The sequence below is a fragment of the Pogona vitticeps genome, chromosome 5 (assembly GCF_051106095.1).
Source record: "Pogona vitticeps strain Pit_001003342236 chromosome 5, PviZW2.1, whole genome shotgun sequence".
In the NCBI taxonomy this organism is placed as follows: domain Eukaryota; kingdom Metazoa; phylum Chordata; class Lepidosauria; order Squamata; family Agamidae; genus Pogona; species Pogona vitticeps.
Window position 1 is genome coordinate 45,578,143 of NC_135787.1, and position 25,427 is coordinate 45,603,569.

General features: G+C 39.3%; 1 protein-coding gene across 2 annotated transcripts in view; it reads left to right on the forward strand.

Annotated features, from left to right (window-relative positions):
- The window catches only part of FHDC1 (FH2 domain containing 1), a 51,295-nt gene that overhangs the window by 11,569 nt on the left and 14,299 nt on the right, over positions 1-25,427 (forward strand). For both annotated transcript variants that reach the window (XM_020781346.3, XM_073001546.2), the window contains exons 2-6: positions 3,052-3,683; positions 16,728-16,789; positions 17,343-17,445; positions 23,608-23,693; positions 23,784-23,884. In XM_020781346.3, coding sequence (XP_020637005.3) covers positions 3,204-3,683; positions 16,728-16,789; positions 17,343-17,445; positions 23,608-23,693; positions 23,784-23,884 — 832 coding nt within the window. In that variant the 5' untranslated portion in view covers positions 3,052-3,203. The remainder of the gene's footprint in view (positions 1-3,051; positions 3,684-16,727; positions 16,790-17,342; positions 17,446-23,607; positions 23,694-23,783; positions 23,885-25,427) is intronic.

Genomic DNA, 25,427 nt, shown 5'->3' on the forward strand with positions numbered 1-25,427 from the left:
AGATGACGGTTCACTAGGATTTCCTATTAATTTCTCTATGAGTAGGGAACTTGTGCCATTTTTTACATGGAAAGGACATTTGCTCTATAGAAAAGAATAGGAAGCTTTGGTTTAGCTACTCAGTTCAAGAAGCAGCAGCAGTTACAATGCCCCTACTGTATTTCCTGTTTTTACTGCCCTGAACAAAACACACAGCACTGGACCCGGATTTTGATGCATGTGCTTGAGCTGGTCCAAATTGATTTTTCCTCCATGGGGCATATCTCCCAGCCTGCGAAATTGCTATGCAGACAGTCAAAAGGCTTTTTGAATGATATATGTTTTGATACATTAGGAAATGAGGTCCCTAAAATGAGGTGAAGGCATCCAGTTTCTACTAAGGTATCCAAACACAGTGGCTACAATCTTGTTGGCTATTTGTGCACATGCAAATGACATTGCGGAAGTCATAGTGGTGAATCATCAATTAATAAGCTGTCAGTCACATTCCTAATTGTAGTTTGAAATTAATAGGTAAATAGTGAAGGAATACATTGACTAACGAGTTCCCAGTCTCCAAGGACCAATGAATTTCATCCGAGAGTATTGCAGGAACTGGCTGAAGAATTCTCAGAACAACTATTATTTTGGGTGAGGTGCCAGATGATTGGAGGGGGGCTAATGCTGGCCCTGTCTTCAAAAAAGGAACCTTGTAACTACAGACCAGTCAGCTTGACATCAGTGCCCCATGATATTCTGATTAGCAAGCTACCTAACTGTGGGCTGGGTAGAACAAATATCAAGTGGATCCATAGTTGGTTACAGAATTGTACTCGTGTTTATCAGAGGTTCCTTCTCAGTCTTGGATGAGGTAACAAGGAGAGGGTACAATGGGCTCAGTCCTGGACCCAGTGCTCTTCAATGTTTTTATTAATAGCTTGGATGAGGTGTAGGGAGATGCTTATCAAATTTGTGGATGACACAAAATTGGATAGAATAGCTAATACCCTGGAAGACTGAGACCTAATTCAAAAAGATTTTGATAGGTATGAGTACTGGGCTGAAAACAACAAAATGAAATTTAAGAAGGGTAAGTGCAAAGTTCTACACCTGGGAAGACAGGAGACAAATGTATAGTTACAAGACAGGAGATACTGTAGGGGTTTCTGCAGCATTGTATGGTATCTTCAGTAAGAGTGGCTGGAAGGGACCTTTCTGGGATGGGGTTACTGCCAAACTATCCAGCACCAACCAATTATTCATTTCCTGCCTCTGAATTCAAAGAGAGTCCTGCCTCTCTCCTTTTGAGCTTTCCCCCTCTTCTTTGTCTGTTGGAAGCAGTAACACTGTTGAGACCTATTGCTTTAAACAGTCATTTTTTGTCAGTTTGATCTGTTCATCTGTAAGTAAATGATGAAGACTGATGGGAGATATGATAGCACTCTTCAAATACTTGAAAGGTTGTCGTACAAAGGAGGGATGCAAGAGTAAAAATTTAAACAACAGGTTTTATTGAAAGAACAATTTGAAAATTACCTCTAGCAGCTGTAGAGAACATGCTTGAAGGTGTAATGGCAGAATTGTAAAGAATCATAAGCAATTACAGAATCTCCTTTAGAACTTTGTTTTTTCTCTCTCATTCCATTCCTATAGCAAGTATTTAGAAGAAGCCGAATAAATTATTTATCCTTGTAAATAGCAATTCAAAACAGGGCTATGGAATGTGTAAAGCACATTCCTTTGTAGCTTGATATCCACAGCTTTGATGATAATGATATGTAAATTATGTTTATGATTAGTAATCAAATCATGAGATCATAGTTACAGTTATTTCTAATGTATTGTGGATTTGATTTTAAATGCTGCAGTGACAGAGAAACAGACTACTTCTTTTTTTATATTTGGCAATGTCTTAAGCTAATTGATCTAAATTACTAAACTTTAGGACTATTCTTAAATTATGATAGAGCAAAGTAGTTCAACACACACACACACACACACACACACACACACAGAGAGAGAGAGAGAGAGAGAGAGAGAGAGAGAGAGAGGAGAAACAGCAAATAGGTAACAATGTTTTAGCACTGTCTTGAGTTTCATAATCCTTCTGAGTGTTCCTGTGGATTATTCTCTGAGATGTCATCTTCTCTTTATTTCACCACAGCTGTTTTTACTTTCAAGTGGTAATGCAATTTACAGTTTAAACAGCATTGCTGCAGTAAAACTGGTGATCTCAAAGACTGACTACTGTAATGCTCTCTGTGTAGTGCTTCCCTTGAAGTTAACTTGGAGACTGCAACAGCTGCAGAATGCAGCATCAGGTTGCTATCTGGCATGAATAGGTTTGACTATATTTTGCCGGTCCTGGTGTGCCTGTATTGGCTTCCTGTTCCTTTCCGAGCCAGATTCAAGGTTTTGGTGCTAATGTACAAAGCCCTTAACTGTTTGGAGCCTCATTATCTGTCAGAGCATCTCCCCAAAAGAACTTCTGCTTGCCCCACCCAATTCTCCCAGACTTCACACATATGGGTAGCCATACCAACAGAGGTGAATACAGTTCACTGGGAGTTGAGCCTATTTGGTTATGACCCCACCTTTATGGAATGGCCTCCTGCTGGAGAATCATCAGACCCCTTCCCTCCCTACCATCAAGAAAACACTTATGACAAAATTCTTTAAGGAAGCATTTGAAGATATCTTTTCCCCCAAGGTAGCTGCAGGATCTGGATTCATCTTACACCACCATGATTTGTGTTTGGATTATTGGTTCAAGTTTTAATTCAGAATTGGCTTTTGATTATTGTGTATTTTGGGAGTTTGTTTCATCTTGGGTGTGGTTTGGAGGTGGTTTATATATTGGTAACCACCCAGAGTAGTGCATGTCACTAAGTCTGCTGATTACAAACACCACACATGGGTGTCTCCTAGATCCCAACATCTGTACATTGGAATTTGTGCTCTTAATTATACACAACCTACAAACTGATGCTTTAGCCATGCCCATTCCTGCCCATGCATTATATGTATCCAGTTTTCTTAACATCTTATTTCTCTGATTATGTTTTATTGCAGATTTCAGAGGGATGACTGATTTCCTGAATTTCCTTTGCTTGCCATACATTAAAAATTAGAGGAACAAGTTATACCTTGCTGCCCTGCTGTTTGATATTACATGCACATCCTTGGACGCAAGTCTCTCTCTCTCCACAGAGAGGGACTGTAAAATGCATGTTATGAATTGTGTCTCCTTGGTCAGTGATAAGGAAAATGGAGCTATTTCAGTTGAAACTGGATTAATGATTGGAGATACAACAGAGCCAGAAGAACAGCTGCCGCCGCCACCTCCACCACCACTTCCACCACCTCCACCATGTTTGTCTACAGAAGCTGGATTCTCTTCACCAGCAGGAGTGCCGCCCCCACCTCCCCCTCCCCCTCCAGTGCTGAGCCGGTCTTCATTGCCCCATTTAGTCAACGGGCATGGCCACTCCAGCAAGAAGAAGCGAATACGTAGTTTCTTCTGGAAAACTATTCCTGAAGAGCAAGTCCGTGGGAAAAACAATATTTGGACTATTGGTGCTAAACAGAATTATCAGATCGACACAAAGACAATTGAGGAATTCTTCGGCCAAAAAGAAGAAACGTCACCTTCCAGTTCCAGAAGCAAAACTTTAAGGAGGTCTTTTAAAGATAGCAAACAAGAGGTAAGAGTGAATATTGAGAGAGGCAAATGTTTCATTTTTTAATTAAACAAATCCTGTTTGTTAAAAATTAAATATGTATTCACTTGCTTCCATCTGCCTACCTCCCAATCTTGAGCTGTAGTTTTTAAGACTGAAAAGACAAAAGTCTATTATTTTTGGCCAAAATCCAGATTTAAAACATCAGCATTAACCAGCATTTTAAGTCCGTCATTTATCAAATGGTTACAAAACAGAATGGTTGTGATGACATGGTTCACAATGTTTAAGATTATCGTAACACATGCACACAAAAGAGTTTTTGCAATATTTTTCTGTATCACATGCATATTTACAAAAATGTCCAGTCTTTTCCTTTCCACAATAACATAGTAATAAATCCTCTGTTCAGAAAACTAGGACTCTTCCTGATGAAATATTTGCTTTATCTGTCCCTGTAATTACTGGTATTTTTTTCTGCCATCTGTACAATCTTCATCTTTTCAAGGTTCATGTGTTACGTGCCAGCAAGTCAGAACTGATGTGCAGCAACCTTAATTGGGTTTTCAAGATAAGTGAGATATTTAAGGAGGAGTTTCACCATTTTCATGCCCACCAGTCAGTTTCCATGGCTGAGTGGGGATTTAAACCAGATCTCCTGAGTGCTGACTTTTAATCTTTTTGCTCTTTCTGGCATGGTTTCTTTTTTACTTTGCTTGTTCTTGAAGGCAGAGTTTAGTGCTATGGTGTATTCAGTGAACTTCATCCTCACAGCCACAATCTTTTGGTTGGAAACTTCCAGTTAGCACACAAACACCATCCTCAAAGACCACTAGAAGGGAAGTTCCAGCAGAAAAATGGATTTTGTCTGTGTTTATTAAAGCATTTCAAAAATTTCTTAAAGAGGAGTGGCTTTTAAAAGTGAGGCTAGGACAAAAATCCCAGTAAATCCTGTATCCATTGCAATGTATGAGGAGTGAGGCATGATGGTGGAACTTTTCCCCCCATTCAGAAGAACCCAATATTCTGACAACTATATTTAGATTGAATCTAGGATTAGGCATATGTAACTAGGGTGGTGGGATCAACTTCTTGACCAGTTTTCATGGCAGTCCTTCCACACCCATCCACAAAGTGCCATACAGAGAGCCAGAAGATTATTCTGAGTGGTGTTGGCTGTGGTGCGGTGATAAATGGATCCCCAGCATTTAGACTAATAAATCATCAAGCACAGAGTTGCCCTCACTGAATTTGGCTCCATCTCACACTCAGTGACGCCTGCTTCCCTCTGTACCATAGCCTGTACAACAGGATCACACACTGTTCTTTATAGGGTTTTTTTCCAGTGCATGGTAAGACAGTGTTAAAAGGGAAACAGACAGGAGTTTTCCTTCTGCCAGCTCCGTTGCTTATGCCAACATCTGGGTCCAATCCACTTTTTCTGGACCAACAGGAAGAATGTTATGCTACAAAATAGTGTGCTTAGTCAAATATTCACACAATGTGACTTCACCATGTATTTACTACTGAGTGTTACATGTTTGTTTAGAGGGGAAAGAAGGGCAAATGTTGTAGTAACTAATTTGCACAGCCCAGTAATAACAAGACATTGGAAGAACCATGCCTTGAATTTGTCATAGAGTTATAGCCCCTATAATCTTCTTGGTGCTACCTTTACAGGACTCTGTTGAGCAGAAGGTAGTATTTAGAAAATTGACTATACCCACTTTCACTGAAGAGAAGCTTCTAAAATAGGGGCCAATAAGAGTTTTTCCATACCATTGGGTATGCTGGCTAAGGCTGATAGGATTTGCAGTCAAGTAACTTATGAAGAGCTGCATTTGTAGATCTGTGATTGCAGGTGACTCTTTGCAAAGCTTTGACATAACTCCCAAGTCTGTGGCTGACAAAACTTGCATTAGTCTGCTGATAGATATGCCCAAGTCAGGGATCAATCAATACAATCAGAGCTCGTATTGGCTCTTCTTGCTGCCCAGCCAAAGAGGGGCTATTGTTAGGACTCCTCTTGTGCTACATCAATGCTATGCTAGATCAGATGGAAATACCCTTCAAATCCAAGCTTTGAACTGATATCTCCACCAGAAAGCTTGAATATGAAATAAAATCAGGAAACAAATCCTCATCCTCAGTGTTTCTGAGGTGGCTTGCTCTACCTCAAAGCCTCCACCTCTTGCATTCCTGTTACCAGAAGTAGAAAAGAGGCAGGGTGGAAAAGCCTTGTTTTGCTGTGCTTCTGTGCCAAGTAGAGTGGAGAAGGTAGAAGGTTGTTTTCCTCTGGCATTAATGGCACTCTGATTGGATTGCCAAAGACAAGCCCTCATGCTTCGGGATGCTGAGGTTTGTTTTGACTTTCTGACTTGACTCTGGATGAACAAGAGCAAAATCAGATCTCAGGTTTCATCTAAAATTTGGAGCTGATGAGCCAGGTGTGTGTATTTTCTGTCTCCTCTAGTTCAGTCTTATCTTACTTGCACATCTCTGGCTCTATTCCCCTAAATGATTTTTCTAGCTATATAACTGCAGTTTTCATGCTATCTTTCCCTGTACAGATACTTCTGCCCTTTATCATGCTTACTGTATGCTTAAAAAAATATTTCTCATCTTATTTTTTGCTAATTATTTAAAAAACAAACATTTGAGGCAGTTTTAAATAGCAACTAAATTTGCTAATTTTAGTTTTAATCATTCCCCATTTAGATTGTGGGCTGTTGGCCATGGAATATACTGTAGACATCTTTGGTATTTATGCTGCCTCCTGAGTCTGTATTGCTAAGTCTTAACGATGATTTTTTAATTGCCTTGAGAGAAACAGTGGAAGTGACTTTGAATCCTCTCACAGAGAACTTACTTTAAGTCATTATTGGCATGTGAATATGTTCTTTATCCTAGTGACCTGTTAGATCTGCTGGAATGTAAAATTAATAATTCATTCTGGAGATTCAAACTGAGGCTAGTCTACTTGGTGAAAGCGCACATTGGTTAATTAAAAGATCTGTGTAAAGGAAGAAGGGCAATATGTTCTGGTATAACATTTTAGGAGATACAAAGGTGGGTATCATGATTACAGAACGTGGTTCACAGTGTAGATGCAGGCTTTCCTTTTTAGGAAGTGTTGCAGAAAAACATAGGGTACAATATGAAATGCCTATGTTGACATTATATCTTGCATCAATTTGTCCCTGAAAATTATGGTTGATGGCATTATGCCAACTTTTGTAACTAACAGGATTTTCGCCACTATATTTTTGTAGGGATTTCCTTGCATAAATATTTATAAACAGAATGTATTTTTAAAACCCTACTTGCCATCCTGTGAATGTCATAAGCAATTACATTGCTAATTTGCCATTGCTATAATAATTGCATGCCGTCAAGTCAATTCTAACTTAAGGTGACCCTTAAACCTCTAGGGTTTTCTAGATAGAGAATACACAGAAGTGGTTTACTGTTCCCTTCTTCTGGGTGCAGCTTTGGAACTGTGCAGCTTGCCCAAAACCACACAATCTGACTTTTCTCCCAGGAGGCACAGTAGAGAATTGAACTCCCAACCTCTAGACCATTGAGCTATCCAGCCAGTTTAGGTTTTTTTTCTCTGACAATATACAACATGGTTAAATTTTTCATTTTTTAACAGTACATTTGCTTCTCTGGGCTAGGCTGTTATAAAGTTTTCCTTGTTTTCGTTTGCAGTGCGATAATATCATTTAAATCTAGACTCAGACTCCTGGAATGTTGCTAATGTTAGGTTTTCCTAGGATTGGTGTCTGTATATTAGAGAGAGCCATTATCATGTGGTTTTGGAGAAGTATCTGAGATGCAGACATAATTAGAAGAAAATTATGTGGAATCTAACAAGTATAGGGGAAATGCATATTCATGAACACTGAAGGGGAAAAGCATCAGTACTTGGTCATTCTAGAAGTAAATTTAGAAAAAATAATTCTGGGAAACATTTTTCTATCTGCAACTGGTGGTTACAAAATAGTAAAAAGTTTGGTATGACTAAATGCATAAACATTTTGTGTAGGATTGAAAAGGAGTGGTGGCAATTAGGTGTATAAGTATACTTAAGTGTGTGAATCAGAGCTGTGTGCACATCTAAAATGTTTTTAAAGTACTTGCTCACCTTCTCTTAAGAGGCTGGCACCTAGGGTTTTTGTAGACTTTAACAGCTGCACTCATACCATTGTATCACAGGTCTCTAAAAGTTAAATGGTGGTGTTTTTGCTTTGCTGAAAAGCTGGTTTTGCTCTGACTGTAGATTCTAACAGCATTGGTCAAACTATATTATTTGTGAAAGACTGGAAAGCAGTGTTTTTCAGTTATGTGAACGTTCCATTCAATTATGCACACGTCTCAAGTGGTGGTTATGGTAGGAATTGTTTGGTGTGGACATTATAGCCTACAAGAGAGTAAGGCTGGAAAGCTATATGGCTTTTAAGTCAAATTAAATTTGAAAGTAAAGTTTTCCTAGTATTCTCCTAAAGAACTGCATTTGAAAACACTTTCATTAAAGAACTGCTAATCAGTATTTTGGGGAGAGCAGAAAGATGCTAATATGTTGTGTTTATCATGTTGAAAAGTGTTTGATTCAGTCAGACTTTCAGTGGCCGGAGTAGTATGAAAGTAAAACAGCAGCCCTTATTTAACTACAGTGTGAAATTAGCACATCACAGTATGCTGAAATATTAGACAAACAATCTCAAGGCCAGGGCACACAAACCTGTCCTGATCTTTGCGGTCAACCATCAGCTGCCAAGGAACCTGACCGTTTGCCTCTTCAGGCCTCTAGCACTCATGGAAGAGCTAGGAGGAATGAGATCTTAATTACCTGAGTTTCAGAGTAGCTTGGAACAGAAGTCTTATGGCATCCATGTGACTATGGAGTCATGTGAAAAGTCAAAAGATTGTAACTCCTGTTCTGGGCCAGGTGGAAGGATACAACAATGGATCAGCTAACTGGAAGTTTAATGCATGATTGCCATTTTGTACATCCCATTCCACTCTGGATGTAATCCTGTACCTTAAGCATTGTACTCTGTATCTGAAGAAGTGAACCCGAAAATAAGACAGGGTCTTATATTAATTTTTGCTCCAAAAACACATTAAGGCTTATTTTCAGGGGATGTTCGATTTTTCTCATGTACAACAATTTACATTTATTCAAATACAGTCATGTTATCTTCTGATTGCTGCACAATGGTGGAGGGTAGGATTTCACTTAACTAGGGCTTATTTTGGGAGTAGAGCTTATATTACGAACATCCTGAAAAATCGTACTAGGGCTTATTTTCAGGTTAGGTCTTATTTTGGGGGTAACGGTATAATCCACGAAAGCACAGGCAGTGACAAATCTCTTAAATTTAAAGGTGAGACAGCACTTTTCTTAATCTCCAGAGACAATCTTAGAACTTCCGCTGCATATGGCAACCACCATTTTCTGACATCTATATGCTATAGAGACTTTTGCAGCTGCAGGGCATCAAGACATGTACCAGCAAAGGAAAGGATAACATGATGAAGTGATTCCGGAATACGATGATGTATTTTTTTTTCCTTAAAAGATTCCCATCTGTGATCTAGATGTCCTTGCTTTGATTCCATCTGGTTTAGTAAAAGTGGCTGCTAAAATTAGCAGGCATAAAAGGTGAACTATCATGAACTGCCAAATATTTGTCAGAAATAGTTTTATTTTTTAAAAAATAAAGGTTAAGTTGTGCCAGATCATAGAAGCTGAAAATTTTAATCTGCAGAATATAACCAGCAGATGAGTAAAACTATGAATATTGTTCAGAAAAAAGTAGACGCTAGGTGTGCACATATATTACTCTTTATCCTAATGGGTGTGGCAACAAAAATTGTGATGAGTTTGCAGTGCACCCTTGTATGTAGATATTGCAACTGAGGTGGATGAATGATCTTGGGAAAAAAAGGTTGAAAGGGAAGAGAAGATGCTTTGAAAATACATTGAAAAATACTTTGCTTGTGCTGATGCTATGTGCTGAAAAATGATGTGTTTGAAAAATTGATAAGGAAGGGTAGACACTGGAATGTTACTCTTAAAAAGTTATTATTTGACTACTGGAGCCAGGACCACAGAAACTGTTAGTTCAGTTTTTAGAAGGAAACAATTTGCTTCTTTGCTATGAAAAAAAATTACATACAGATACACACACCCCAGAATGCTTATAAACCACTAGCATATGGCATACAGCTGAATAGTGAGACCACATATATCCAATAAAAGTAATTAAAACAAGTTACCGCATCTTTCAGTGTGTAAGACACTACTTTTTCCTAAAATTATTACACACAAAATTGAGGGCCATCTTATATACAGAAGTAAGCTGAGAACAAAATGGCCTGTACTTTGCCTCTGCAAACCAGCTTCCTCCAATCACGAGCCTTATGGAACTGACATCAGCTGATGCTGAACAAACCAGTTGCAACACACCTCATTGGAGGTGGAGCCTGTAGGCTCAGATTCAACAGGGACTCAAAATGTCAGAGCCTTCTGAACCCAGAGGCTGAATACTCAAAGCTACGTTTTCTTAATTTGGGAGTTAGAAAAGTGGGGGGTGTCTTATAAACGGGCATCTTATAAATGGAAAAATATGGTAATTATACTTCAAAATGAGTAAAGGTGTCCCTCCTTATGTTACAATTGAAATGTTATTAAGCTATGCTTTAAGTATCGCAAAAATAAATTATTAGTAATTATATTTCTAATGAAATATTTCAAAGCTCTGGAAAGGTGAGACCAGGGCTTTCATATTATTCAGCTGAATGAGTAAGGTACATGTTTAGGAATATATGACTGCGCTGGCAGAATTAGACTTCTCTATTCTCTTAGTTTTAAAGCAATCTATCCAGCTTCCCTTGTTCTGTACATGGGAACATGCTGGATGAGGAATTACTTCTCCTCCATACTTGATGATGATGATAAATGGGCTCTCAAGACAGTTCTGATATATGGTGACCCTTTTCATGGTTTTCCAGATAGACAGTACTCATGAGTGGCTTACTGTTCCCTTCTCCTGGGGATGTCCTGGGACCGTGCTGCTTCACTCCTTTTTCCAGTAATCACACTGTTGTTGTTTAGTTGGGTTTTTTTGTTTTTTTTTAACTTTTTTTAATTAATTTTCCAATCTATCTACATTGTTTGTGCTTATCAGACATCGTGTTACATACTTGCTTACAATTATTTGTTTTTTACATCTCAGTGTCTTCTCGATTATCCCCCCAAATTCCGACCTTCTTTCAAACCATTCATATACAGATTTTAGTATATAGTATAGCTACTATCATAATATTACTCTCATATTATATAAAGTTCTCAAGATCTTCTAATAACATTCTTATTGAAAGTTGTTCCAGATCCATGACCCAGCTTTATATCTAGTTTAGTCTGCCTAAAATAAAAAGTCACCATATTACATCTTTACCCTGATTCGGGCTCCCTTATTTCAATTTAGTTCTCCTTTTAATATATAGAATATACCCTTTTACAGATCCAAATGATAAATATAAACATGTTTCCAATATTAAGGGGTCCTTCCTTGTTTTCCCTTTTTTTATCTTCCTAGGTAATTCCCTCTCTGGTTCCTCTTTTTTCATTCCCTGCTATATCTCTAAACATGCTGTCATCTTTCATGTCCTCTAAAACCATTTTGTAGATCTGATTTATGTCCATTTTTTGTACTTGGTCTATCTTCAATGAGTCTTCCAGGCTTTTTTTGGTTAATTTTGCTGTTTTTTCCCCTTTGTCTTCCCTTGGTACTCTCCTCTGGTCCAAGACTGATGTTTCTCTTAGATTAACTTTCTCAAGCTGCTGCTTGGTTTGGCATGCATCATCTGTGATACTCCCATTTCCTTCCTTGTTGTTTTCAGTTGCTTGTGGACTATAGTCCTTATGTTGATTGGATAATTTTGCCTCTTCATAATGAGATGTCACGGTCGTTAATATTTGTTGAAGCATAAATTTTACTTCATTCCAAAATTGTCCTTGTTGTGCCATTCTGTTTCTGCTGCCTAGATGCTTATAAACAGATATTCCAAATTTCCAGAGTCATTTCAGGAGTTCCGCTTTGGCTATGTAGAGTTGAACCAAATTCGACCCAAGGAACAGTTTTTGAAAAGTCCACTTTAGGGTTAATTCCGGCCAAATGCAAAGAGAAGCTCATGAGGAGATAAACAGTTTTTCAGCCTTAAGCAACAACAGAATGTCCAAGGCCACCTCTTCTGGGAATCATTCCAAACACTTTAGATAGACAGAACAATGTCCACACTTAATTTGCATGAAGGTCTCTTAAGCTTATAACGCCAGGTTGTAAATATTCTTAAAGTATAGTTTAAAAAAGTTACTTTCTTCAGCTATCCCTCTCACCAGATTTTCTGCCGCTTTAGAAAGTTACTGAGATAAGATAGCAATTCTTTTTTTTCCATATGTAGGGGTACGTAGGCAATTAGTTGCAAAAGAATTCTCACCCGATGGAAAGACAGCGATGCCAGGTGCTGTTCCTTGCTTCTCTCGGATGGGTGCCAGCGACTTGAAAGCTAGCTGAAGCTGCTTATTTCTGCCCATTGGCTGATTAGGGAGTTTCCTGGATCGAACTGGGGTGGCCGCCGCCCCCGTGATCAACAGGCTTTCTCCCCCAGTTCACCACCCCTCCAGGGTGGTTCCGACACCCTACGGTGTCCCAAAACGGGTCAGAATTCAGCCCAGGGGACAGAGCTCTGTCCTCCTGCTGCTGTCTCGTCGCGACGTCAAGCCAGAAGTCATTGTTTAGTTGTTAAGTTGTGTCCGACTCTTTGTGACCCCATGGACCAGAGCATGCCAGGCCTTCCTGCTTCCACTGCCTCCCGGAGTTGGGTCAAATTCATGTTGATAGCTTTGATGACACTGTCCAACCATCTCGTCCTCTGTCGTCCCCTTTTCCTCTTGCCTTCACACTTTCCCAACATCAGCGTCTTTTCCAGTCTTCTCTTCTCATGAGATGGCCAAAGTATTGGAGCCTCAGCTTCAGGATCTGTCCTTCCAGTGAGCACTCAGGCTTGATTTCTTTCAGAATTGATAGGTTTATTCTCTTTGCAGTCCAGGAGACTCTCAAGAGTCTCCTCCAGCACCACAATTCAAAAGCATCAATTCTTCATCGGTCAGCCTTCTTTATGGTCCAGCTCTCACTTCCATACATCGCTACTGGAAAAACCATAGGATTAACTATGCGGACTTTTGTCAGCAAGGTGATGTCTCTGCTTTTTAAGATGCTGTCTAGGTTTGTCATTGCTTTCCTCCCAAGAAGCAGGCGTGTCTTAATTTTGTGGCTGTTCTCACCATCTGCATTGATCATGGCGCCCAAAAAAGTAAAATCTGTCACTGCCTCCTTATCTTCCCCTTCTATTTGCCAGGAGGTGATGGGACCAGTGGCTATGATCTTAGTTTTTTGGATGTTCAGCTTCAGACCATTTCTTGCGCTCTCCTCTTCCACCCTCATTACAAGGTTCTTTAATTCCTCCTCACTTTCAGCCATCAGAGTGGTATCATCTGCATATCGGAGGTTGTTGATATTTCTTCCGGCAGTCTTAGTTCCGGCTTGGGATTCCTCCAGTCCAGCCTTTCGCATGATATATTCTGCATATAATAAGCAGGGGGACAATATACAACCTTGTCGTACTCCTTTTCCAATTTTGAATCAATCAGTTGTTCCATATCCAGTTCTAACTGTTGCTTCCTGTCCCACATATAGATTTCTCAGGAGATAGATAAGGTGGTCAGGCGCTCCTGTTTCTTTAAGAACTTGCCATACTTTTTTGTGGTCCACACAGTCAAAGGCTTTTGCATAGTCAATGAAGCAAAAGTAGATGTTTTTCTGGAACTCTCTGGCTTTCTCTATAATCCAGCGCATGTTAGCAATTTGGTCTCTTAGTTCCTCTGCCCCTTCGAAATTCAGCTTGTCCTTCTGGGAGTTCTCAGTCCACATTCTGCTGAAGCTACCTTGGAGGATTTTGAGCATAACCTTGCTAGCATGTAAAATGAGTGCAATTGTATGGTAGTTGAAGCATTTTTTGGCACTGCCCTTCTTTGGGATTGGGATGCAGACTGATCTTTTCCAGTCCTCTGGCCACTGTTGAGTTTTCCAAACTTGCTGTGTTACATATTGAGTGTAGCATCTTAACAGCGTTATCTTTTAAGATTTTAAATAGTTCAACTGGAATGCCATCACCTCCGCTGGCCTTGTTGTTAGCCATGCTTTCTAAGGCCCACTTGACTTCACTTTCCAGGATGTCTGGCTCAGGGTCAGCAACCACACTATCTGGGTTGTCCAGGACATCCAGATCTTTCTGGTATAATTTCTCTGTGTATTCTTGCCACCTCTTCTTAATGTCTTCTGCTTCTGTGAGGTCCCTCCCAGTTTTGTCCTTTATCATGTCCATCTTTGCACAAAATGTCCCTTTAATAGCTCCAATTTTCTTGACCAGATCTCTGGTTTTTCCCTTTCTATTATTTTCCTCTATTTCTTTGCATTGTTCATTTAAGAAGGCCCTCTTGTCTCTCCTTGCTATTCTTTGGAAGTCTGCATTCCATTTTCTGTAACTTTCCCTATCTCCCTGCCATTTTGTTTCCCTTCTTTGCTATTTCTAAGGCCTCGTTGGAGAGCCACTTTGCTTTCTGGCTGCTTATTTCTTGCGTGTTGCAGTTAAATATCCACTAGGAAAGTTTTGGGGTGAGTGCTGAGATGGCAAAAACAGAAGAAAATACTGTGGATGGATCAGCAAAGTAAGGGGTTCAAAATGTCACTGCACAGTAAACATTGAAAATCTCATCCTTGGGAACAAATTAGAGTTTTTGCCCTTTACTAAAGAGGTTTCATTCTTTTCATGATCTTAATCTTTAGTACAGTGCAGTTCCACCAAGGTGCAAATATCTCCACTAAACAGATGGGTAACTTAGTGGGATTAACAGTGGTGATTTCAGACATTAAAGGGTCCCCTTTCTATATTGAGCCCCAAAAAGCTTTCCTAGGTTCAAAGGGATACCTAGGGACCCTCAGAACCTGGGGGTGGATGGGTAGGAAACTTTAAATTAAATATTAGCATATGTAGTTGATGATATCAGCAGCTTTTATGAGTGCAGCTTTACTAAATAGGATTTCATCTGCTATGTGTTCTAAGCTACTACCTGTTTCTCCCTCCCTCCCCCCCTCTCTCTCTCTGTGTGTGTATGTGTGTGTGAGAGAGGCAAACAGACAATGGTCTTGTGTAATTGTCACACACTAACTTTAAAACTGGCATTGAAGAGCCCCATTTATCTTGGGAAAGGTCCAAGTGCTCTTGAAAGGGTTTGTTTCCATGTAATGCCATTTCAGATCTTTCCTAGCCCATATTTACGAGTAGAGATTGGGGTATTCGTATACAAATATCCCCACACAGGTAGAAATAACGAGGGTCCAACCCCGTGAGGCTCGACTGTCCAGTCACGATCTCTCCGCTGCTGCTGGCTCCGTGGTGGCTTCCTATCATGCTGTTCTCCGCAATGGATTAGCCACTGTGTGACCTGGCAGAGAGGCTTGTCATCCCGCCTCCTGCCAGGAGTGAGTAATCGATTGCGAATAACGGAAGCCTCTGCGGAGCCAGCGGCAGCTGCAAAATTGTGAGTGGAGAGTCCGGCCCCATGGGACCGAACCCTCGTTATTTCCACCAGTGCGGGGATAGTCGTATTCATATACGAATACTCCCATCTCTATTTATTAGTTTAACCAAAAGTATTAACAGTCTTAGGAATAAGCAAGAGGGCGTTCAGGAAAACACCAGAGAACAGGTCAGATATAACCTTTGTCATGAGGACAATATTACCTTTGGAAGACTATAGATATGTGTGGAAAAAGGTATTGACTGCATGTAAAATATCAGAACGTGGAAAAGCTGTTTTCTGGTTTGTTCCCTCCCCCCTTGCTTTCACTTGCTCTTCTTTTAAAACTATAATTCCAAGAACCTCTAATTCAACCTGCAAAGTCCATTTTGACCTGACAGTTCTGGGAGCTGTAGTACAATGAAGCAAATTTCCTAAGTTCCTTGTAACATGTATGTTTGAAATAGCATATAGTAACAAAAGGAAACTATTCATGTTAACATTTTCCATATCAAAAAAGCAAAGCAAAGCATGCTGCTTATATACTGCCCCATAGCGCTTCAAGGACTCTCTGGGCGGTTAACAAGTTAACTATTCAGGCTACACATTCTCCCCCACCCCCACCCCCAGTGATCTGGGTACTCATTTTACTGACCTTGGAAGGATAGAAGGCTGAGTCAACCTTGAGCCGGCTACCTGGGAATGAACCCTAGGTCGTGAGCACAGTTTTGGCTGCAGTACAGCACTTTCTATTAGCATCTTCTATTTGCTATTTTACTATTTTAACAGTATGAAAGCTCAAATTTTAAGATCTTTATACTATTTTAGCAGAGTAAAAAGTCAGTTCAAGGTGTCTTTTTTTAATGAATTGACCCATCAATAGCAAGTCTTATTTCCCTTCTCTTCAATTCCTATATTCCTAATTTCTGCATCATAACCTTGTTTGGAGTTAAATTTTGAAAGACCCTTTCTCCAGAAACTACCTCCCTTGTCTCATTTGTTAGGAAAATCAGGAGAGACGCCTGTAAAAATAATGTTAGGGTCTAGACAGGTATATGTAGTCAAAGAGAGTATTTCAGGTCAGTTTGGTCCAAGCTCTTCTGAGCTTTCTTCTTTTTCTTTTCTCTTTTTAAAGCAAGCAAACAAAACACCACTACTGCACTCTGAATTAAGTGTAGAAGTAACCTAGATGCCTAGTTAGAGTTCTGTCCAAATTTCTAGTTTAAAAATATCTGGTTTTAAGTTTAAACTCTTCAAATGGTGTGACTTGTGTACTAGCGTAACTACACAATTATTATTGTTTTTGATATGAATGTCTCTGCTTTGCCAGAAAATGTATGCAGTGTAATCCAGCCTGATTAAAGAGTGTACTGTTTGAACAAGCCTTTTAATGTGTTTTGTTGTTGTCTTTTTTCCAGATTAATATTTTGGATGCCAAAAGAAGTATGAACATTGGGATATTTCTCAAACAGTTTAAAAAGTAAGATTTTGTACCCCATCTCAGATCTCAAACATGATGAAATAAGCATGGCAGGAAAGGAGAAATATTTAGCCACAAGTAATAAAGCTGCAGGCTTAATCTGGTTTGAAACAGAGTTAATTTGTCTGTTTGGCAGATATGGTGGTTCGTATATTTGTCATCATCTCAAGTTCCAGTCCATGGCACCATATTTGTAATGTTAGGCAGGGGACAATTTACATGCCTAACTGAAAATTGTTTCTAGTTTCTTTTTTAATTGTGGATTTTAAAAAACTTGCAACAGTTTTTCTAAAACTTTTTATTTTATGTGAAAATAGCATAAGTGTAATGATTGGGCACTATTCTTCTTAGATATAAGGAGCAAAGTTGTAGGAGACCTAAGTGGAGTTTGCAAAGCGATATTTTGTGTGCATGTTAACATGTTGCCATTTAATAATGTACTAGAATGAAACTCTCATAGAATCCGATGCTCAGAAAAATGTGTAAGATTTAATATCTGGAAGTAGCACCTTTCCTAAGCTTAAATATATTATCTTTATATTTCCCTACCAAGATCTTTTCAGTGTATAATTGATGATCTTCACTCAGGAAGAAGTGATCTCTATAGCTGTGAGATCCTACGTGAACTTCTCAAGCTATTGCCAGAAACAGAAGAGGTAAGAGGAGGGTTATATCGCAACCATCATTGAAGTGAACAGAGACAAATAACTATTAGAGATGGATACAAATTAAAACATTAATTGCAAAGTAATTTTTTCTGAATAACTGCTAATTCCTCAGTTTGTATTCATTAGAAGCAAAGCCCCCAATGAACATAAATAAATGATTTTTAATGATTTTTGATTTGTCAGTTTGTTGGGCTCTAAAACACCCCCCCCCACACACACACACAGGCACCTACAGACACTGAAATTTCAGAGAGCCTTTCCCTGACTCCTCTATAAGCCCTGCAAGTTAGTTTGGGTTTTGGATGTCCAAGTTATACATCCACAAAGAGGGTTCCCCCAGGAATGTCCCTCATAGCCACCTAGGGACACCGAAATGGTCCCTCCCAGGAAAGTGGCCTTTAGCAGTTGGCTTGGGGAAATTCCAGCACTGCCACAAACCAGCTGCCAAAGGGCAGTTTCCTGGGGGGGGGGACCCACTTTGTGGGTGTATAACTCAGATGTCCAAAACCCAATCTTCACCAAACTTGCAGGGATTGTAGGGGAGAGTCAGGAGAAGTGTCTCTGCAATTTTGGTGTTTCTAGGTGCTAGGGGGAATTTATAGGGTTTTAAAATCAAGATGAATTAACATCAATTTGTCAGGAAAAAATCATAAACTTGTGATTTGTGGTTCATCAATCTTGACAAATTACAAATTGCAAAAACTTGCCTTTAAAAAGGTGCCAATCTCTAATAACTGCTTATCCTAGGAGAGTGGAAGGATTGTCTGTGCCAAATTTGGACTAGAGGAAAAAGGCGCACCAGTTGCCCACAGTATAGCATTATATTCGAAGTACAGTGCTTCGCTTGGGACTTACTTCACTGATGTAAGAAAACTCCTGTTTTGATTAGTGTTCCTGAACAGAGAGATGAGGAGGATAAAAACCAGGTGGTAACTGGAATGTGTGCCATGTGCATGTAGGTAGAGACACTGGTTTAAAAAAAAGGTTTCATGGCATTGGAAGCATGACTGTCACCTTTAAACAAGTCTGTACACTAACCAACTCTGAATCAATGAAAGATTCATTCTATAACAATGTAAACTAAAGCAAATCTGCATAAACAAAAACCCACAAAGTCAGTCCCCGTGAGAACATCCTGTCCTCCTGCCAATCAACTTTGCTGATTTCCAACTTCCTAGCATCAAAATGCAGCTCAGACTCTTCCTCTTTCCCAGAATTGGGCTGTTTGATGGGGCAGGGAGGATGTCTCAGGTAGGTGCTTGCAATGTATGACTTCAAGCTGTACTTCGGAAAGGAGGATTGGGCTCTGAAACCCAGTATAGAATCAGAGATGAGATTCAGCTCTTCATGAAATGTCTTATCGTCTGAGAGTTGGGATGGCAGGGACCAAAAAAATTATAACCATATCAAGGCTGCATGTTAGTGTGTTGCAGCAAAGCCAACAACAACAACAACAAAAACAGTGGTAACCTTAAGGGTAGCTAGTTCTTGCTGGCATACCTTTTCAGGGACTGTTTATCTGTAGACTTTTGGGGATATTCATAGGAAAGAGCAAAGTCCTACGAGGATTTACATTTGCTACCTTCTAAATTCTGCCTACATGAAAAACATGATAAATTTTGAACGCAAAAGAAAAAAAAAACTTCAGTATGTGTCCAAGATCAAATACAATGACTTGCTGAAATGTATGGTTCAAGGAACAAGCCACTGAGATAATAAAAATGTCCTCCTTCGAAGTCCAAGTTCTAAAAGCAATGCCTTGTTCTATATGCTGTCTTAACTGCAATCTTGGCTTAATTATTAACATGCTAGTTTCTAGCATGTTCAGTCTTTAACTTGTGGAAGTGAGAAATCTGTGAATATCTTAATGTATCTAGACTGCAGTAATAAGGTGTTCAAGTTCAAACATGTTAATGTTGAGTTCTGTGGAAAACATCCATGGACATGACACATTTAAAAAGTCCTGCCTGATATATTTCAATTTTCTTCTCAGCTTTGAACTTCCTACATTCCCTGTTTCTCCTCTCCATGCTCCCATCTCAGTTGGTGGCTGTTCTGTATTAGCTGCAGTAATCTTACTTTTTCAGCATTCAGTGAAAAGTCTTCATAATCTATGACATTCATTATAAAATTTCTAGGCGCTCCTATTTACATGATTTTTGCTACAGCCTTACAAAGAACTTCACCATTTACTCCAACATTTCATATTCCCTTCAAGCCCATAAACTTGACTTTTTTTGTCTTTCTGAAGGGTGGTTCTCCTCAGACTGAATACAAAAATTACAACTCACCAATCCTCCTTTAAAAAAACCACACACATGTAAACGTATACAATACTTGCAAAACTGCCACTAGAGAAATTTATTTTGAGATCATGCAACCCCAATTAGGGGACAGTACTCAAGATTCCTTGGGTATTCTAGTTGGTTCTTTTTATTCCCAGTCTATATTAAATGCCTAGTCCTCTCTTTATCAATGCCTAGCTTCTGTCCTTACATTTTATTCCTCCTCACATGCTGTTAATTACCATCTTGCTAGGTTCTCTTTGCTGAGCTCACTTCTTGTATGAGATATGTACCTTAAAACTCTGTTATCTGACATGTTTTACCATGCTACTTTTAAAACCTAAGGCAGTTCCCCCCACCCCCATTTCTGTACATCATGGTGTCTATCCTTGCTTCAACCATTCAACACCATTGCTTGGAAATGTTTGTGTTTTTGGTCTGCAGCTCTGAGAATTCCCCAGTCAGCTTGGCTCTCATTTAAGCATCCCCTTTTCCCCCAGCAGCTTTCCCTAGCCTATTCTATTGTTGGCTTTTGCCTTGCTCCTCCTAGGTGTAGTCTTTTCTTCACCCTTTTGACATGTACACTACCAGTACACTAAGCAAGAATGAACATTTAATAAAAAGGTGTTTGTAGAGGACTTCCAACACCACAACAGGAAAGGAGTAACTAAGCCCCTCTAATGTATATTTATCACGCTTCCATAACATAGTTGCAGTTCTAGTCAATAGGCACCTAAACACCACTTTACCTTGCTTCAAGCCTGCCAGAATGTCAGTACCCCATTTCTGCAAAATTTTGCAAAAGCATGAACTATCACTTTGACTCTTTAAATATCTTAAAGAAATAGGAAGGAACAAATGGAAGGGGAAAGATGGGTTCTCTCCTTCCATCTGCTTGATCTTTTAAAGTTACTGTTTAGACATGTTAACATATGCTAATAGAAGAAGAGGATCTTCCCCACCACCACAGCAAAATCCTATATAATTCAGATAAGCTGTTGACTTACAGGAACATAAAAATTTGCCTAACTGAGTCATACCATTGGCCTATCAGACCATTGTTCCTTTTGTTCCAATTTTGCCAGTTCTGATGGTGGTTTGTCAGGCTTTCAGGCAGAATTGTTTCCTAGTCCTCTCTAGGCACAGTATTCCCTGGTGATCTTCCATCCAAATAATAACCAGGCCTCACACTGCTTAGCTTCCAAAATGAGACACATTTGGAGTGATATGGTCATAGGAAACACATGGGTTGTACCTGTTGCATTTCCCCCATTGCCCAGCCTCCTGATGACACATTCATGATTCCTGCATAGCATCAATTAAACAGGGATGGCTTTCATAGTGCTGAGATAAATAAAAGTAATGCTTGTCTATCCCAATTCAGAATATAGAAGAAAATTCTTACTAGGAGTTTGTGATCATTTTTATTATAGAAGTGTTTTTTGTTCTAAAATAGATTGTGGACCTAATACCTTTCAAAGATCCAATTCACACACTTTGTTAACAGGTCATGTGCTTTTGTGGCTGGTTTTAACACACTGTGTAGTGACATTTGGATGTGTTTTGCTTTCTGTGCCCACCACCTCCAGGGATGTCTTCTGATCCATTGAACCCATGTGAATATCATCAGTGTGTTGCCATTCCTATATTGGAGCCAGTAGCTGTCTTAATAGTAATGAGCACAACATAAGAAAGAGAATGTGCACAAAAGTTTGTTCTAAGCTTAAAAATCTTCAGACTATAGCGGAGCATAGCTGGCTGGGGAATTCTGTGTTTGGTACAATTTCTGATTTCTGGAGTATAGGTTTGGCTTTTAAAGGAACAAAGTACTGGAGAATTTCTTAAATGTTGTCACTCAACGTTGAGGCATGTGTAAGGTTCAGTAACCTTTGAATTTGTGGATTCTTGTTTATGCAGATCATAATGAAATAACTGCCTAATGATTATTTATTTATTTATTTATTTATTTATTTATTTATTTATTTATTTATTTATTGGACTTATATACCGCCCCATAGCGCTACAAGCACTCTCCGGGCGGTTTACAATTTTTAATTATACAGGCTACACATTGCGCCCCCCCAGCAAGCTGGGTACTCATTTTACCGACCTCGGAAGGATGGAAGGCTGAGTCAACCTTGAGCCGCTACCTGGGATTTGAACCCCAGATTAAATAACTATGTGCAGATTCGTAATGGGGATTAGGCCTTCTTCTAGCCATCTATGATCTATCATCTTCATGTGCGTTGGGCTAAAACTCTCCATCATGCACAGGCAGCACTGATGGGGGTTGTAGTGTAACTTCTTGGCAGGAATAGGATCTGTAATTTTTAGCAATCAGCACCACGTATGTCTGGGTTTGACTGAGCCGAGGTTAGTGAGCCTTCAGTAGGGGGAAATAGAACAGGATATGCGGATTAGGCTTCTGATGGCTGTGCCTTTTTGCCATGATTTAAGGAATATGTCTGTCTCAATGTGCCTGTCCCTGGTAAGGCATCGTTTTATTATTTCTGTAATGAAAAATAGTGCTGGGGTCTTTTTCTCTCCCCCCCACCCCCGTTTCTCCTGTTCTTCTACAGTGGTCCCTAACCTTGGGTGAACCAGTTGTTCTTGGACTGCAATACCCAGAAATCCTGGGTAATACAGCTAATGGAGGCTTCTGGGAACTGCAGTCCAAAAAAATATCTGGGTTACCCAAAGTTGGGAACCATTGGGATTGGGAGTGGGTGAGTGGGTGTGCACAAACACCAAATTCAGTACTATTTCACTTCATGCCATATGCCAAACTCACTTTGATATTTTGGAATGTAAATTCTACTTTAAGCACTAAGCTTCTATGAGAGCACATTGCCAAGTTTTGTTACTTGTGGTGATGATAGTGATGATCATTGTTGCTGATCTACCTTTTTTTTTAATATACTCTTCACAGTCTGTTGAACCACCCTCATATTGTAAACTGTGTCAATGGAGAGACTTACATGTTTCAAAAATAATAAACGTATCCTTGTTTGAGCAGAAGCCAAGAATGTATGAAATTGTCCCCCTAAAGGAGAAACGCAGAGAGAAAAGAGAGGGAGAAAGAAAATGAGACACAACTTGTTTTATCTCTTACATGCTAATGTGTTGGCAAGCTGTCTCATGCTGTCTTGTAGCACTAAATGTTATTAACTGCCAGGTGTGTGTGCATTTTGCCAAATTTGTGACAACGTGGAGATTGATTTTCTCATCTTTTGACTGCCTGATACCTATCAGAAAGAAGACTTCAATGTCATTAAGCAATCAAATGAGCACATTTAATTCTTGCAAAGACCAGGGTTCTGCTTTCCCCACCAATATATTTGTTCATTGATACTTTTTTGCTACCCTACAGCAACATTATGAATTTATTGTCTGTGGGGACATAAGGCAGAGAAGTTATTGGCTTATTCAGAACATGTTAATATTTGGTGCATGAGAAATATTTTGGATCAAGCTTCTGCAACTGGATATGCTCCAGATGTTTTAGACTTCCCCTATCCTGATCTCACACTACTAAACATGCTGGCTGGGCCTGATGGGGTCTATGGTCATAGTAATATGCAAAATTTACCTGCAAATAATAATAGAAGGAAATTGTGGGAGGGGAAATTCATATCTTGTGTTTTGTACCACTGGGGAATAGCAGCGAGGTACAAGGTACATGGTTGTTTTCAGAGCAGTCATCCAATACAATCTCGAGTTCCAGCCTCAAAATCAGTTTTTCTGTTTTCTTAATATGTGTTAGTAATTATGTTGAAGTCTTCAATTTGAAAAAATCATTATAACATTTGCATGATTATCCTTTATATGTAATTGTGTTCTCTCTCTTCTGCCTCTTTTCCCCTAGGTAAAGAAGTTAAAGGATTTCAATGGAGACTTATCAAAACTGTGTCAACCAGATTCTTTTATGTACATGCTAATCCAGGTGCCAAAGTAAGAAAACTAACCTGGTCCTATTCATCCATAAACTAACTCTCTCACTCTCTTGTATGCCAGTTCTAAAGCCTTTTTGTTTGTTTTCAGCTATTCACTGCGACTCGAAGCCATGGTGTTAAAAAAAGAGTTCTCGCCATCTTGTACTTCTCTGCAGAAAGACATGACAATTATAAGAATGGCTACAAAGGGTAATTAAACATGCTGCAGCATGCATTAGGCTCTTGTTTGCCCTCGCAGGTTAATCAACCTAACTACAGTGATGAGATCCGGAATTTCAGGATCCCTATAGCTATTTAAAGGAAGCAAGCTAGCTCTGACACATTCCATAAGGGTGTGTGTATGTTATCAGTCTGGTGTGTGTTGCACTTCTTCTGTTTTTTGCGCAGTTATTGGAGTCAATTTTCTACTCTTCCCCCCTCCCTCCGAGGGAGGAAGAGAGGGAGAGAATTCACATTTGCCTTGTTTCCTTGTAATTTGTAAATTACTAGTAATTTGTAGTAACTTACCGTTTGGGGAATAGTGCTCTCTGTGCATGTATCTTGTTAGTGAGCCCCACTTTTACTGCCTTCTTTGTCTGACAAAATGCATTTGTCCACGAAAGCTCACATTAAAATACTGTATAGCAATTAGTCTTTAAGGTGTCACAACATTTTCATCTTCCTTAATTTTTTATCTTCCTTTTCTTTTTACCTTTATGTTTCTGTTCTAGGTCTTGTTTATGTTTTTTGGCCGTGTATTTCTATAGTGGCAAGGTTGCTCTTATGATTCCCATCAGGTTTTGACCTAGAGTGGGTCTTGATGCATTGAATGAAGACCACTGTGTAATGTACATATACACACTGTGATTCTTAATATCCCATGCCTTATCTCCACACTGCTTATCTCTTCTCTCCTGCATCTGTTTGGCAACAGTGCCCACTATGGCTTAAATATGCTCTGTCTGGTCTTTTATCTCTAGCTGCAAGCCAAGTGCAAGAGCAGGGCTATTTGTAGGATGAAGGAAAGAGAAACAGTCTTGAAGTGGGTAGTGATGACTTTAGGGTAGAAAGATTTATGGAGCAAAGATAAATAAGGGTTTACTTGCAACTTGAAAAAAAATAGAAAGCTTGGGGAAGGGGAAGTCCAATCACTCAACTACAGTACTCTCAGTGGCTAAAATTCTGTTGCTTAGCATCATAAATTGCACTAGAGGAGGCCTACAGAATCAATTGGAATTTGATGAGTCAACTGCTCTGTAAGTTCCATAGATTCAAATAGGTTTACTCCAACTGTGATTTACTGTGCTAAAATAAGTGGCAGTTAGAGTAGGCCCATTTGAATCAGTGGAAGTTATGGAGGAGTTGGTTCATAAAATCCACTATTGATTCAGTGGGCATCCTCTAGTATGATGTAATATGCTAAGCAACTGGTTATTTCTACACTTTTACTATGTACAATATGTGTCACTCCCTCGAGAAACCTACTATGTCCAAATTAGCCTTTAGCCATTCTCTCTGAACTGGTATAAAATCTGCAGAATAATTAACATTAGTTTTTGTGTCACACATTCATTGCAGAGGAATAACAAATCAATGAGACAAGGACTGTAGGGTGCTTGGAATCTGGAAGTGATGATATGTTTGCTTCCATTGTTGAGTTCAGTATTAAGTTAAAAAGCACATTGGTAGAACTGCTTACTGATGCATAAACTGCTTGTTTATTTTTTCTGTCTTCTATATTAGCTAACTATTT